The following is a 13,354-nucleotide window of genomic DNA, read 5'->3' on the forward strand; positions in this document are numbered from 1 at the left end:
CCCTACCATCACTGTGTTGATTTACTTACTTATTCTGGCCAACACACCCTAAAATGACTTCTCAAACAGCCACCCCCACACAGACTGCCTTAATCCCCTCCTCTTAAGTATAGATGGAGACTGTGACTTGATTCTAGCTAATAGAACCTGGCAAAGGTGAAGGGATTTTGCAAATGTATTTAAGGTTCCTAATCAGGTAACTTTAACTTAATCAAATAAGAGATCCTCCTGAGTAGGCATGCCCTAATGCAATAGGAAAGAACAAATCTGACTCCATATTGGATGTGTTTCTTTTACTTTAACCTGTGTATCTATTGCTTTAGCTACAAGTTAAGAATGTTGCCTATAGCCTGAAATATGCAGGATAGAGAATTCTCAAGGCTCTAACCTTTAAAGGTGTAACACTTTTCCATTCAAATAGAGATAAAAAGTTGCAGAACAGAATAACATCTGTCTTGAAGGTTTATAGGAACATTGTGACCAGATCTACAGACCTATGTGGACAGCTGCAAAAACAAAGGATTCCAACACCAAGAAGTTTGCAACAACTAACTAAACCACCTCCCCTTTTTAGACAAAAGAAGACTGAATTCCAACTCAGGGAAACTGGTTCCTTGGGGCACTAGTCTGCCATCTTCTTGGTCTGCTAGCTTTCCAAATAAAGTCACTATTCCTGGCCCCAACAACTCATCTCTCAATTTATTAGCCTGACATGTGGTGAACAGTACGAGCTCAGACTTGGCAACACTAATAAAATGAGCCCTTTAAAAGAGGGTCAGAAAGCTGGAGATCAAGGTAGCAGCTTTAAGAAGCAAGCTGCCATGAATTCTACAGCCTTGAGGAAATGAATTCTGCCAATAACATGGGGGAACTTAGAGGCAGACCCTTCCCTTAGAAGAGTTTCCAGGTGAGATGAACTTGACATCTTGATTTCAAACTTGTGAGACCCAGCTCAGCTGTGCCCAGGCCTCTGATCTAAAAAACCTTGGAGAAAATAAATAGGTGTTTTTTTTAAGCCACTAAATATATGGTAATCTGTTATGCAGCAATAGAAAAGTAATATACTTCCCCTGACTTCTTAACAGATTTTACCCCCTGCTCTTCTGCAGAAATTATTGTCACCAATGTCTACAATGGTTTATTTTTTCCTAAGCCCCACAGGCACTTGAATCCCTTATCTCTTCTGATTTCTCTACAGAATCGGACTTGCAATCTCTTCCTCCTTTTCAAAACTGTTTTATCTGTGGCCTGTATATCATCTCTCTCTCCTAGTGTATTTCCTAGTATATTTGATGAGCCCTTATCATACTCCTTCTCTTTTCCACCCTCTTCTTGTGTGTCAGTACTTCCCTGGCTGTCCTCACTGTCTGGAATGCCTGGGCCCTGTTCGTCAGCCAAGAACACTTTTACTCATCTTTCACATTTCAGCTCAGACAATGTGAACCCTTCCTGGTGATCCAGGATGATCTAGGTGTCCTCCCTCTAGACGTCCCACTGTTCCTTGAACCTGTCACCTTTCATTGGCATCATTTTCAGGTGCAATTGTTTTCCAAGCTCCTTGAAGGCAGGTACTAAGTTCTTTTTTTTTTTTTTTTTTTTTTTTTTTTTTTTTCTTGCGTTATGCGGGCCTCTCACTGTTGTGGCCTCTCCCATTTGCGGAGCACAGGCTCCGGACGCGCAGGCTCAGTGGCCATGGCTCACGGGCCCAGCCGCTCCGCGGCATGTGGGATCTTCCCGAAACGGGGCACGAACCCGCGTCTCCTGCATCGGCAGGCGGACTCTCAAGCACTGCGCCACCAGGGAAGCCCCTAAGTTCTTTTAAAGTTTATTCTCCTAGTGTCTAATGTCTGGCATGTTACCTTCATGCAGGAATGAGGAAATAAAGTGTCAAGTGGGTGTAGGAACAGAAAGCCAGGGAGGAGGGTGTGGTGTCACATCCTGACACCTCCCTCCACAGTGGCATCATCACCTCCCTCCACAGTTGGCCCCTCTTATTCTGCTCCAAACTCTGGGCATGAGGGTGGAGAGACTGATGGCTCTTAGATCCACAGGTCTGTCTTCTCCTCACCAGCAAGACAAATATTTGAGTTCTGATACCAAAAGTCGGGAGTCCCTCCTTTTAAAAGTCTTCCTCACCCTTCTGCTGAAATTGTCAAAGCAACTTGATTTTCCATAAATGTACTTCCTCTGCCCCTCGGGCTATTGGTACAATCGATCTCAACCAGAAGAAGCAACCAACCACCAGCGAGGCATCACAGGGATTCTGCCAGCATCAGAGCAGAGCCAGGGTCCCCCACTGAGTCAGAGGAACTCTCCTTGGTGTGTCCAGTGTCACTCACCATGGACAGTGACAACGTAGGTTAAGTGGGTGGAATAGGATGGAATCCTATACTCACCCTAAACAAGAAAGGAAATGGGGAGCTGGCAATGGGAAGAGCACTAGAGAAAGGTTGTTAAAGCAATAAAATCAGTTGGTCAGGGGTATGTATATCAATTAAAAGAATGAGGGCCTCTACATTTTTAATCATCTCAACTGCCTCAAGGCAATTATATGATCAAGTGGGCCCAGCCAGAATCTGCGTTACTACTTGGATGACCTCCCACCTGCTATGCAAGGCAGACTCCTGTTTTGTTTTCTTTGCTGCTGGGGCCCATGTAGCTCTGCTCTGCATACAGTTAGGAAGTCATCCTGCTGATGGGCATGTACAAATGACTTCCTTGCATTTTAATAGAAACATGCCATTTTTCAGGAACCTGTGGCTCCAAGCTAGTCTTCTCAGCAGTTAGAGTAGCAGAAGACTAGCAGTTAGCAGAACTAACACAGAAGTTTAACCTCCCAGCTTTTTTCAAAGTCTTAAACCTCTAAATCCCTAGGCCAAAATCTATGGACAATGACAATGTGTTTTAACAGGCAAAATACAAAACAACAGCCAAACTATGAGGCTGGAGTCCTAGGCTGTCTTCCCTCCTCTAATATAATTTTTCTCTGCTGTAAATTAAGAGAGTTATGTAATGATGTCTGTTCCCTATTTATATGGCAGGATCATGGGGAAAGGAGGCTCTTTCATTCATTCATTCATCAGATACTTTCTTAGTACCTATAGTGTCCCAGGCATTGGAGTTAGGTGATGCAGACAGAAGGCAAGAAGATTTTTTGTCATCACAGGGCTCACAAATCTACTGGTGTAAGAGAGACATATAAAAGCTATTCTGATACAATGTGCTGGTATGAATAGGGTATTTCACTATAAAACAAAGGCCCACGACTATAAAAAAGGTTTCTATGTCTGATCTCCTGTCCAAATAATTTGTTGCAATCTCTTTTCCATGGATCCCTAAAATCTAGGTTCTTAATTAATATGTGTGCCAATGTCCAAATTTCCCAGAATTTTTTGTAAGAGCCTCTCCTCTATTTGGCCACCACTAGTTCTTCTGATCTTATTTTTCATGTCCTTTCTTCCGTTCTGACATCCAAGCTATGTTTGAAACAATATATAAAATGTTTCCCTCCTCCCATGTTCCTTACCCTGTGCCCCCAAACATGCTGCCATTTCCAACGTTTTAAATACAGTGAATCATTCCTGAGAACACCTGTGGGCCAGGAACTGTTCTAGGCCATATATTTAATCTCATTTAATCTTCGCAAGGAAGGTTGATAGCATCACCCCATTCTACAAATGAGGACACTAAAGTTTATGACCTCAAGTAACTGCCCAGAGGAGTGTGACCATAAGTTGCCAGTCTCATTTTTGCTTTTTCATACCATCTCTCTACTGTGTGATCTCCCTTTCACTACTTATCCATTCCTCAACTTGATTTCTGCCCCATCACCCCACTCACACTGTTCCCATCAAGGTCACCAAATGACCTCCCAAGTCCTATATTTAATGGACTTTGAAGGCCCTACTTTATTTGGCTTTGTTTTGTATTTTATTTTGACTTGTATTAAATTTATAATATTTTCTATTGTGTTATATATTATATTATTTTCATAAATCATATTATAGAATAATATTATAGTAGAATGTGCCAGGCTGCTCTTCCGGAGCAGAGCTGGTCACATGCTGGACAACCTCATCCCCTCTCCCAGAGGAGGTGTGTGTCCAAGCAGGTAACGGGGCCAGACTCTGGGCTCTAACCTGGGAGAGCAGAAGGGCTCCCATAACCCAAATTGAGACAGCGGCCAGGTCAGACCCCACATCCCTAGACCCATCCCTACACATCTGGTTCTAATAATAATCATGCAGGAGAGGGTCCCCTCCCTTCCTTGCAGAGGACACACCTCCCTGCAGGGACCCCTAGTGCTTCACCTCCAACTCTATCAGCAAAAGGCCTTTTGATCCTTCCCTTCCCTTTGATCTTGGCCTCTTGATCTCCTAGCTTCTAATCTTCTCTAAATCAAGCAGCAGCATATATTAACCTGGCTGTCCCACTTGGCAGAATTACTTGCTGCAGGACAGTAAGAAAATCTGTCGTCAAGACAGCTAGAAAATATGAAAGTACAATATTGGAGAGGAAAGCTGCATTCTCCAGGAGGTCTCCTGGCATAAAACAGGGAGAAACATATGATTCCTACGTGATAATTCCATGTTCATTCTCAAAACACGCCGCCAGAATGTTCTTTCACAGTTGGTATTTTGTATCCCAGAATGGATATGATTGATACCAGATTCATTTGAGTTTTAGAAAGAAAACATTACTGAGCTACGTTTAAATTATTGATTAATTAATTAATGTTTATATAGTTTATGTATTTGGCCTCATTTATAAACTACTTTTTAGTCGAAAGTCTCTTTAGCTTTCCCTGCATGAAACCCCTCTCTCCAACTTCTTTGGTCCCCTCTCAGCCTCCTTCTTTGGCTTTTCATCTTTCACTGGCCCTTTATACTTGACTGTGTTCTGCGTTGTATCTTGTGTCTTCCTGTTTTGCATTATTTCCATGAGTAAACAGCTCCATTCTCATAGCTTCAGCTCATATAGGAAATACTTCCAGTCTCCCATCTCCCTCCTATGTCCAGATTCATATCTCCAGCTTCTTTCTTGATAGCATTGCATTCTACCACCAGGCATCTCAAACTCAACATTAGATATCTCATCTCTTCTTATCCCTTCCCAAGACCTGTTATTCTTTCCTCAGTTAATGCCAACATTCATTCAATTTCCTTGGTTATAAATTTCATTCATCACTGATTTTTTTTTCCATATGTGGTCAATGAACAAATCCAGTTCATTCTACCCCACAAAGTCCCTCTTTTTATTCCCACAGTCACTGTCTTAGCTCCCGGCTTTATTGTAGGTCTTTCAGACAAATCATTCTGTTTTTATACGTGTATATTCACCTCTCTTTTAAGTCTAATACTATCCCTAGGAAAGTCAATTCTTAGCCATCTACACCAACATTCAAGACATTAACATTCAAAAACATTACTCTTTTCTTTCTGAATTTTATTTGAAAGGCTTTTGATTCAACTGCTTATATTATACAGTCTTTTTAATTTTGACTTACACTTTAAAATTTTAAACTCTTTAATGATTTTTAACGTAATGTACTTTTGCTTAAACATGCCACCTCAGCAAAAGTATTTGGAACACAAAATACACTCAACCCAATATTTATACTGACTTTGTTCAAGATAATATAGTAACCACTATAGAGAAAAAAGTGTTTAATAAAAATGGGTTTAACGTGGACCTTACCTCTGAAAACTTTACAGTCTGTTAGGTGAGATAAGGCATGAACCTAAATAGTTATAATACATGATGGAATAGGATAATTGTTATAGAAGATGTACAGAAAAAGCTACCAGAATTATATTGAGGGAGAGTTTGCTTTCACTGAAGGAACCAAAGCAGGCTTCATGAAGGAGTCAATATCTGAGCAAGGACTTCAAAGATGTGAACTTTTAAATATTTATGCTTTTCATACACCTTACTGAACCTCATGTATATGCAAGACACTCTACTAAGTGCTAGAGGTACAGAAATGTACAAGGGACAGACCTTGACTTCAAATAGTTCTCAGTCTAGTGAGGAAGAAAGATAAAATCCATCATTATAATCAGGTGAAAAGGAGTTATATTGGAGATTTTCTAAAAAGACTACAAACTACAAGGAAAATTACAAAGATATAGGAGAAAAACTAACTCGTCTTCAAAGGGAATGTCTCTAGGAAAAGGTACTGCTTGGGCTGAGCTTAGAGCATCAAGTAGCTGTGGCCACATGTAGATGGGCTGAGAAGAGAGAAGAATCACACACAGAGGAATCAAGGATCAGGGATGCAAAGGTATGACATGTATACTTTGATGACAGTTCAGGAGAGCTGAAGAATAGAAGTACCAATGTGGATAGAAAACGACATCTAGGCTAGGTTATAGAAAGGTTAAAGGTCAGACTAGGAGCTAAGTAAATTTTTTTTAGGAATAGCTTCATAAATTATTCCTGACTAACTGATAGTGATAATATATAGACAATTCTGTACATGGATTCATTTTTACCAGGTGGACCAGAAATACACTTAATTAACTGCATTTCTGATTGAAAAGCTGATGTTGTTGGCATCAGGTAATCCAATTATGGGATAATCTTTGGGCTTTTTACATTAAGCTTCGACTACTGACTGTACTAACTTCTCAGAGTGACTTCTTTAATGCTCTGGCCATTTCTGTTTAGCTTACATTTAACAGTCATCTCATTTTCACTTTTTTTTTTTTATGTTTATTTCATGATGACCTACTATTCATCACTCAAATGGATTACTACAGGAAATGGAATCCGGAACAATGGTTATTCCCAAACATTTCAGGACCCAGTTTTCCTCCATCTGCAGTAATCATAATGCTCATCCACCACTAATGAATTAGGCTGAGCTTTGCCTTTTCATTTGGAGCTTTGATAACATGAACTATAACCTACTTCTAACTGATTTTGGCAAAAAGATCCCACATGTGTGTTTTGTCTTTGGTTTTCCCTCTATATATTTGGTCACATGAAAACAAAATAAATGACCAACTCAGCGGAAGAAATCTGTCAGTTGGGGAAAAGAGTAAATTGAAAACCCAAACATTGCTTCATTAAGAATATTTTTCTTTTTTTATATTTGGTATCACCATGTCTTCAAAGGCCATGTTAAACTACACTCCACACACTATGGAAACTTCCACATTGCCAACTTGCTTATTTCATCATCTTTCCTAAGGGAAGAAAGAAATGTTTAATCCTACCACCACTTACTAAGAATATGTTTAATTATATGATTAGAATATTCCCAATAACTACCTAAGAATAAATTTCAAGAAGAAACAAATGTTTTAGTCCAATAGACCTGGGTGGTGCTACCCCAGTGAGAGTCTTCTATCACCAAAAGACAGCATGAGAATACTGGATGCTTGAAGGTGACATAAATACATCATCAGGAAGTCCAGTGAAGGCTGCATAAATAAAGATAAGGTGGCACCAAATATAAGATGCCTACGCTACAGTTTTGCATGGGTCCTAGTAGTACCAAAAGGCCAACTCAACAATAAAAATGTTCTCCCAACTACTTTGGTATGCTTGCAAAGTGCCTGGTCTATCAGATTCTAAATAGGACATCTTGGTACTGACTCATGCTCATTGTCACAGGGAGCTCTGCACCCATTATTTACTCCCAAAGCCAAGCCAGTCTCTGCATTCCTGACATTCTATGCCTTTTCAAAGTCATCTGATAACTTCATGGCAACAAATAGCCAGTCATCCTATTTTTTTTCCCTTCAAAATCCCACCCTCTTCACCCCCTTTCTTTCCTGCCATCGCAGCTATGAGTCTTTTCCTGCTGTATCAAAGCCTTGACACCTTAAAGGGACCATTCAATCTTGCGGCTAAGCTTTGGGGTGGGATCTTCTCCCGAGTTCTCTGAGGCCAGCCCTGCTTCTGGTGGTTTCCAGGAATACAGTCTATATTTCCCTGAAGTCACACAGGAGGAAATGATTTTCCTTACACACTCTTAATTCCTAGTGTATCCTTTTGCTACTCTTTTACTAGTTTAAAAGTAAAGTGTCTACATCCAGTTGATGTCTTTTTGCTGGATCTTTCTCATCTCTGAAATGTGCTTCTTCATGCACCCAGCCCACCAAGAACTCTCTCCTAAGAAATTCCCTGTACTGACCTTCTCCAAGAATTTTCAGAAGGAAGGGTTAATATTCCCCCAAATCCACTCCAGCTAAGTGTTTTACATATTCTCTTCAGCCAGTTCACAGCATAATTGTATATAATCCTTTTCATCTTATGAAATTTATTTCTTATGAATTTATTATCTATATTTACACTGTGACAGTTTATGATCTTGGGATTTTAGTTTTTTAATATCCCTTTCCTTGAGAGTTTTGTACACCTTGATGCCTTGAATAAATAGAAAGGCCTTTGCAGACAAGGGGTATGAAACATTTTTTTTTTTTTTAATGACAAGAAGAAAAACCTACCGGCCCATGTTTTTGCTGAGGAGCCATCCCATGAAGCATTTCAGGATGTGACAGAATCTGGAGGTCTGCCCCCCGAGTTTTGGGGCGTACCACATCAGAGACCAGACTGGAGGAGATTGCTAGAGACGTGGGCCGAGCAGCTGTGGTGCCCATCCCTCCTGGGGGGCCTTGTTCACCTTTTCTGCTTGGAGCTTCATCTTCCCCCTCAGAGTCCACAATAAAGACATATTCAGCTTTGAAGAGGTCACTTTGCTGCATTCCTTGAGCTTCGTTTGCTTTAAATCCCCTTCCTTGGGAAGCCTTGTCCTTGACCTCTAAAGGATAAGTCAATGTTCCTCGGTCTCTCTCCCGTTGGCTCCCAACATTCAACGTCAAGTACTCATTGGAATCAGACTGCAATAAATGTAGAGACATAAAAGCATTGATGTTGCTTTGGTAAATGCTTTTTTGCATGTACTCTTTCTTAAAACCTTAATCTGCTTATAACCCCCAAGAACAAAAGTTTTTACGAATATATCTAAAAATCAGGTTGGCATAGGAGAGACTGGGTTAAAGCTAATGGTTTACTTTTACTAACCCACTTGTTTGTCCTTGTCCAAGCCCAAACAATTTAGGGCTCAGGATCAAAGTCAGAAAAACTTGCTTTCAAATAAATCCTGATATGACTTTTTAAAAAGAGAGGAAAGAGAGCACTGTTTTCCATAAAGACATTCACAAAACAAATGGGGATTTGTCAGGGGTTTAGTTAATGGTCAAGCAAAACCTGTGGCTGCGTAGATACCATTGCCATCTGTAAATGAATATCCTTATCTTTGGAGGCTTCAGAGATCTGCAACCAAGATTGATTCATACATCTATAGTCCCACACTCATAGCACCTAATCACAAAGATCCCATGAATATATTATGTGTACTTGAATACTGTTAGGGAGAAATTTCCCAGAAGTGCTTTATGTAGCATTCAGAATTTCTCTGAAATAATTTGGCCCCAACAGTCTTTGAAATAAGATGACATTGTAAGTCCCAGGTTATGTATTACTTCTTGCTAGATAAGGTGTTTTCATATAGACAACGAGAATCAGATAATTTTATCTCCTACAAGTTGGCTCAAAAATACCACAAAATTCCCCGAGTCACATTTTATTTATAATAAGATAGTATTAAAATACATTTTAAAGAGAAATTTTTTTTTACCCAAAATGTCACTGTTTAACACAAGTCATTTTTAGGTTTTTGTCTGTTTGCTTTAATTTCTTTTTCAGTCTTGGTCTCCCTTTAGATAGGTATAATCAGGGTATAAATACAACTTTATAATCTATTGTTATCACTTAATATTGTAAGATTAACATGTTCCATGAAATTACATAACCATTATAATTATAACTTCATCAAGGTGATGTATTATCATATGCTTAGCTTTTCTCTAATTGTTAGATATTAGGCTCCTTTTATTTTTCTCTAATTATTTTCCTATATAACACATTTTTTCCTCTGTACTATTTCTCTGGGATGCATTTCCAAGAGTTTAAACATTAAAGGGTTATAAACAGTTGTATGACTGTGGATAAGGGTTTTCCACCAAAATTGTACAAATTCACAAAACTAGCAGCGAAGTGTGAGCCTGCCAACATATCCACAATTGCCCCAAATTCAGATATTACACTTTTTTAATGTTGCGACTCTGTTACACGTAAAATAACACCTTGCTCTTTTATCTAGTATTCTTTAAAGATAAATTTAAACTTTGTAAAAATTTTGTTTTTATTATTTTAAGATACATTTGGGAGGGGATATCAAATCAAAAGGGTTGAGAATAATGTATTGGAGAGAACCTGACATTTGATAACACCGAAGTTCCTATTACATAGTTATATTTTTAGTCAATCTTAGATTTCCCAGTTATCTCACTTTAAGCAGAGAAAATAAACATCCATACAAATTTGCAAGTCATTATGATGGATAATTTAATGTTAATTGCTTGATATAAAAAATAGTAAAAAATAATCCTACCCTATTTACAGTTTCTGGAGTCTTATCACTTGGTTCCTCAGGAATTTTAACAATGAATTTAGAGGTGTCACCCAACTGGGAGTGGGTTGGTAGTCTTCTGACAGTGGGGACAAATGTGAAGATCAGAGGTTTGGCTTCAGAATCACCAGAAGAGACCTATGAGACACGTAATAAATTAGACTTTCAGTCTTATCAAAGGTTTATTTTGACTTTACTCTCTACATATTATATTTATCTCATTTATTTTGATAAATTGCCTATTGTCCTATGATCATGTGTATGGTTGGCAAAGAGAACATCTATTAAAATATTCATAGATTATCCGATCCTTTTTTTGTGAAAATATTTATCGGAGAAAGAAATACAACCCAAGGAAGATCCTACTGTAGGACATGGCAACAGAAGAGCAGCTTGGCAAGTTGAGCTGCTGGAATGTTGCAAGTTAACATGGATAAAAGTTAATTTCAAAACAGACCATATGCTGTGTTTGTGATGACCCCACAGAGGTCAAGGACTTTTATCCATTTAACCCTGGGTTAGCAGGTTCAGTGTGACTCATAATCACCAAGCATGTGTGAAACTTCTGACATACATCATGAATGAGAATGCTAAAATGTGAATTGAAAATTGAAAGTTTACTATTCTTGCTGCCAGGATACCAATGCCTCTTCTCGAGGATATACCTTCTCTTTCATTCATTCTTTATTCATTCAAACACCATTTTGTTAAGCATTTGCTGTGTGACAGGCACTCAGGAGCTAGAGATATAACAGCAAATAATAAACAGCCAATAGACCAGTCACAAGTAGGAAAAGCATACGCACAGAATAGGAAGGGAAAAGCTATAAGGGATGCCTACCCAGTCTGGGAAGCTCCATAAAATGCAGCACCTGGAATTTAAGTCCTAATGAAGAGAAAGATAAGGGTCTTCCAGGCTGAGGAAACCAGCTGAGTGAAGGCATGGAAAGCAGCACTGGGTGAAAATCAAGCTTGAGTTCTGTCCTTTTGACACTGAGAACCAAGTGCTGTAGATTGGGAATGAGATCGTCTCATTAGAATGTCAGATAGGTAATGCTGGTTTTATAAGACCCAAGGCTAGCGATCAGGACAGAAAGCCAAGAGTAATAGACGGAGGACTAAATGGAAAGGCAGAAAGAGAAGATGGTGCTGGAGATTTCTCTTTTGAGACATTTGGGTGAGAAGTAGGAAAAGAGATGGAGAGTAGTTAGAAAGGAAAGTCCAGTCAAAGTGGTGCCCTTGTTGGTCTGTAACAGGATAGACATGAAGACGTCTGTAGACTCAGGGAAGGAACAAGTAAGAAGGAAAGTGGAGCAAAGTCCTGGAGGAAGCAGGCAGAAAAAGCTAAAGCAACAACAGAAAGAACATAGCCTCCTCTGAGAATGGAGAAAAATAATGGATATACAGAAAAGCTCTGACTGTGAGGCAGTGAGAGAAGCTGGAAGGTGAGGGGACTCATTTTGTACCCATGTTCATGATGCGATCAACCCCATCTAGTCAGAGTGAAACTGCCATGCTGCCACCTCCATGCCTCTGTCACAAGAAATGCAATAGCCCTGGCAGAAACCCCCAGGCTCCTCTCCCTTCAGGTCGTGCCACCCTTGTGTGTCGTATCTCAACATGCCCTTTAAACTCGATCACATCAGCTGCACGAGAAACCCAGCCATCCCTGTATCTCTGTGTGCAATGCACACCCCTAGCTTTGTTCCCTTCTTGTACCTGTAACCGAGAAGGACCCTATGAGGCCTTCCCAGAATAGATCCCCACCCATGTCCTTCACCTGCTTTTTGCCTGTAGAAAAACTTTAGTCTAAGAATAAATTTAATCAGGGAAGTGAGAAAAGGCACAAAGAAAGGAAAACACTCAAGCAAGACAAAATAATAATACTTTAGCCATTAAACAAAGTCAAGGACCTTCAGTTCCTCCTCAAGGACTATAGATAATATTCTGAGCCATGTTCTTTGAGCCGTTTTGCAGATACTGAAACCCCCATCTGGTGGAGGAAGTTAACTGTTTGCTGCCCACAAGCACATAGACCCCACACCGGTTGGAACCAGAAGGCTGATGATCCTGACTCCCAATTACCTCACCACCAACCAATCAGAAGAATGTCCATGAGCTGACCACACCCTGTTCCTTGAACACTATAAGACTCCTCACTACCCCCTCCAGGGCGGGACACACAGTTTTGCAGGCATTAGCCAACTGTGGCCCCCTTTGCCTGGCAAAGCGATAAAAGCTAGTCTTTTCTACTTCACCCAAAACTCTGTCTCCAAGTTTCTATTCAGTACTGGTGAACAGAAACTGAGTTTCAGCAACATACCATGATCCAACTCTTGGAAACTTTTCACCATACACTTTCTGGAATTCAGGCAGTTGTCACACATCCCTCCACATCCTTAACCTCTTCTCTACATGTTCTGACTCAAATGCCCCTCAAATGCCTTGCCTTCTCTCACATCACCATCCACTTCGGGTAAATCATAGTGGTCACTCGGTCTACCATCTACCTACTCTCCTCTTGCACCACAAGGGTAGATGTGGTCACAGAGAAAACTCACACAACCCCGCTTGCTGGTTTCACTTCAAATTTATGACCCTGAGCCTCAATCTGGCACTTTAATTCTTCTCTGTAATCATACTATACAGTTCCAGAGCCCATTTACTCTCCCACTCACTAGAAAACCCACACCTTCTCCTCTTTCTTCAAACCCCTACATCTTCTTCCTAATTCTCACTCTGAGCTGACAACTTTGTTTCCCACTTCACTGAGATAGTTGAAGCAATCCGAAGAGAACTTCCAAAACCCTCATCACCACATCTAGTCACCCACTTACATCTTTGTCCTTTTACATAGCCGTCAGTCCTGCT

The 13,354-nt window shown here is 40.1% G+C and overlaps 1 protein-coding gene across 1 annotated transcript in view; it reads right to left on the reverse strand.

Moving 5' to 3' along the window:
• Positions 1–13,354, reverse strand: part of MLIP (muscular LMNA interacting protein) — a 296,550-nt gene that overhangs the window by 145,888 nt on the left and 137,308 nt on the right. The window contains exons 2-3 of the mRNA XM_007460798.1: positions 10,466–10,621; positions 8,457–8,849 (exon numbers count right to left, since the gene is read on the reverse strand). Of these exons, the coding sequence (XP_007460860.1) occupies positions 8,457–8,849; positions 10,466–10,621 (549 nt within the window). The remainder of the gene's footprint in view (positions 1–8,456; positions 8,850–10,465; positions 10,622–13,354) is intronic.

Source organism: Lipotes vexillifer, unplaced genomic scaffold (assembly GCF_000442215.2).
Source record: "Lipotes vexillifer unplaced genomic scaffold, Lipotes_vexillifer_v1.1 scaffold921, whole genome shotgun sequence".
NCBI classification, from domain to species: Eukaryota; Metazoa; Chordata; class Mammalia; order Artiodactyla; family Lipotidae; genus Lipotes; species Lipotes vexillifer.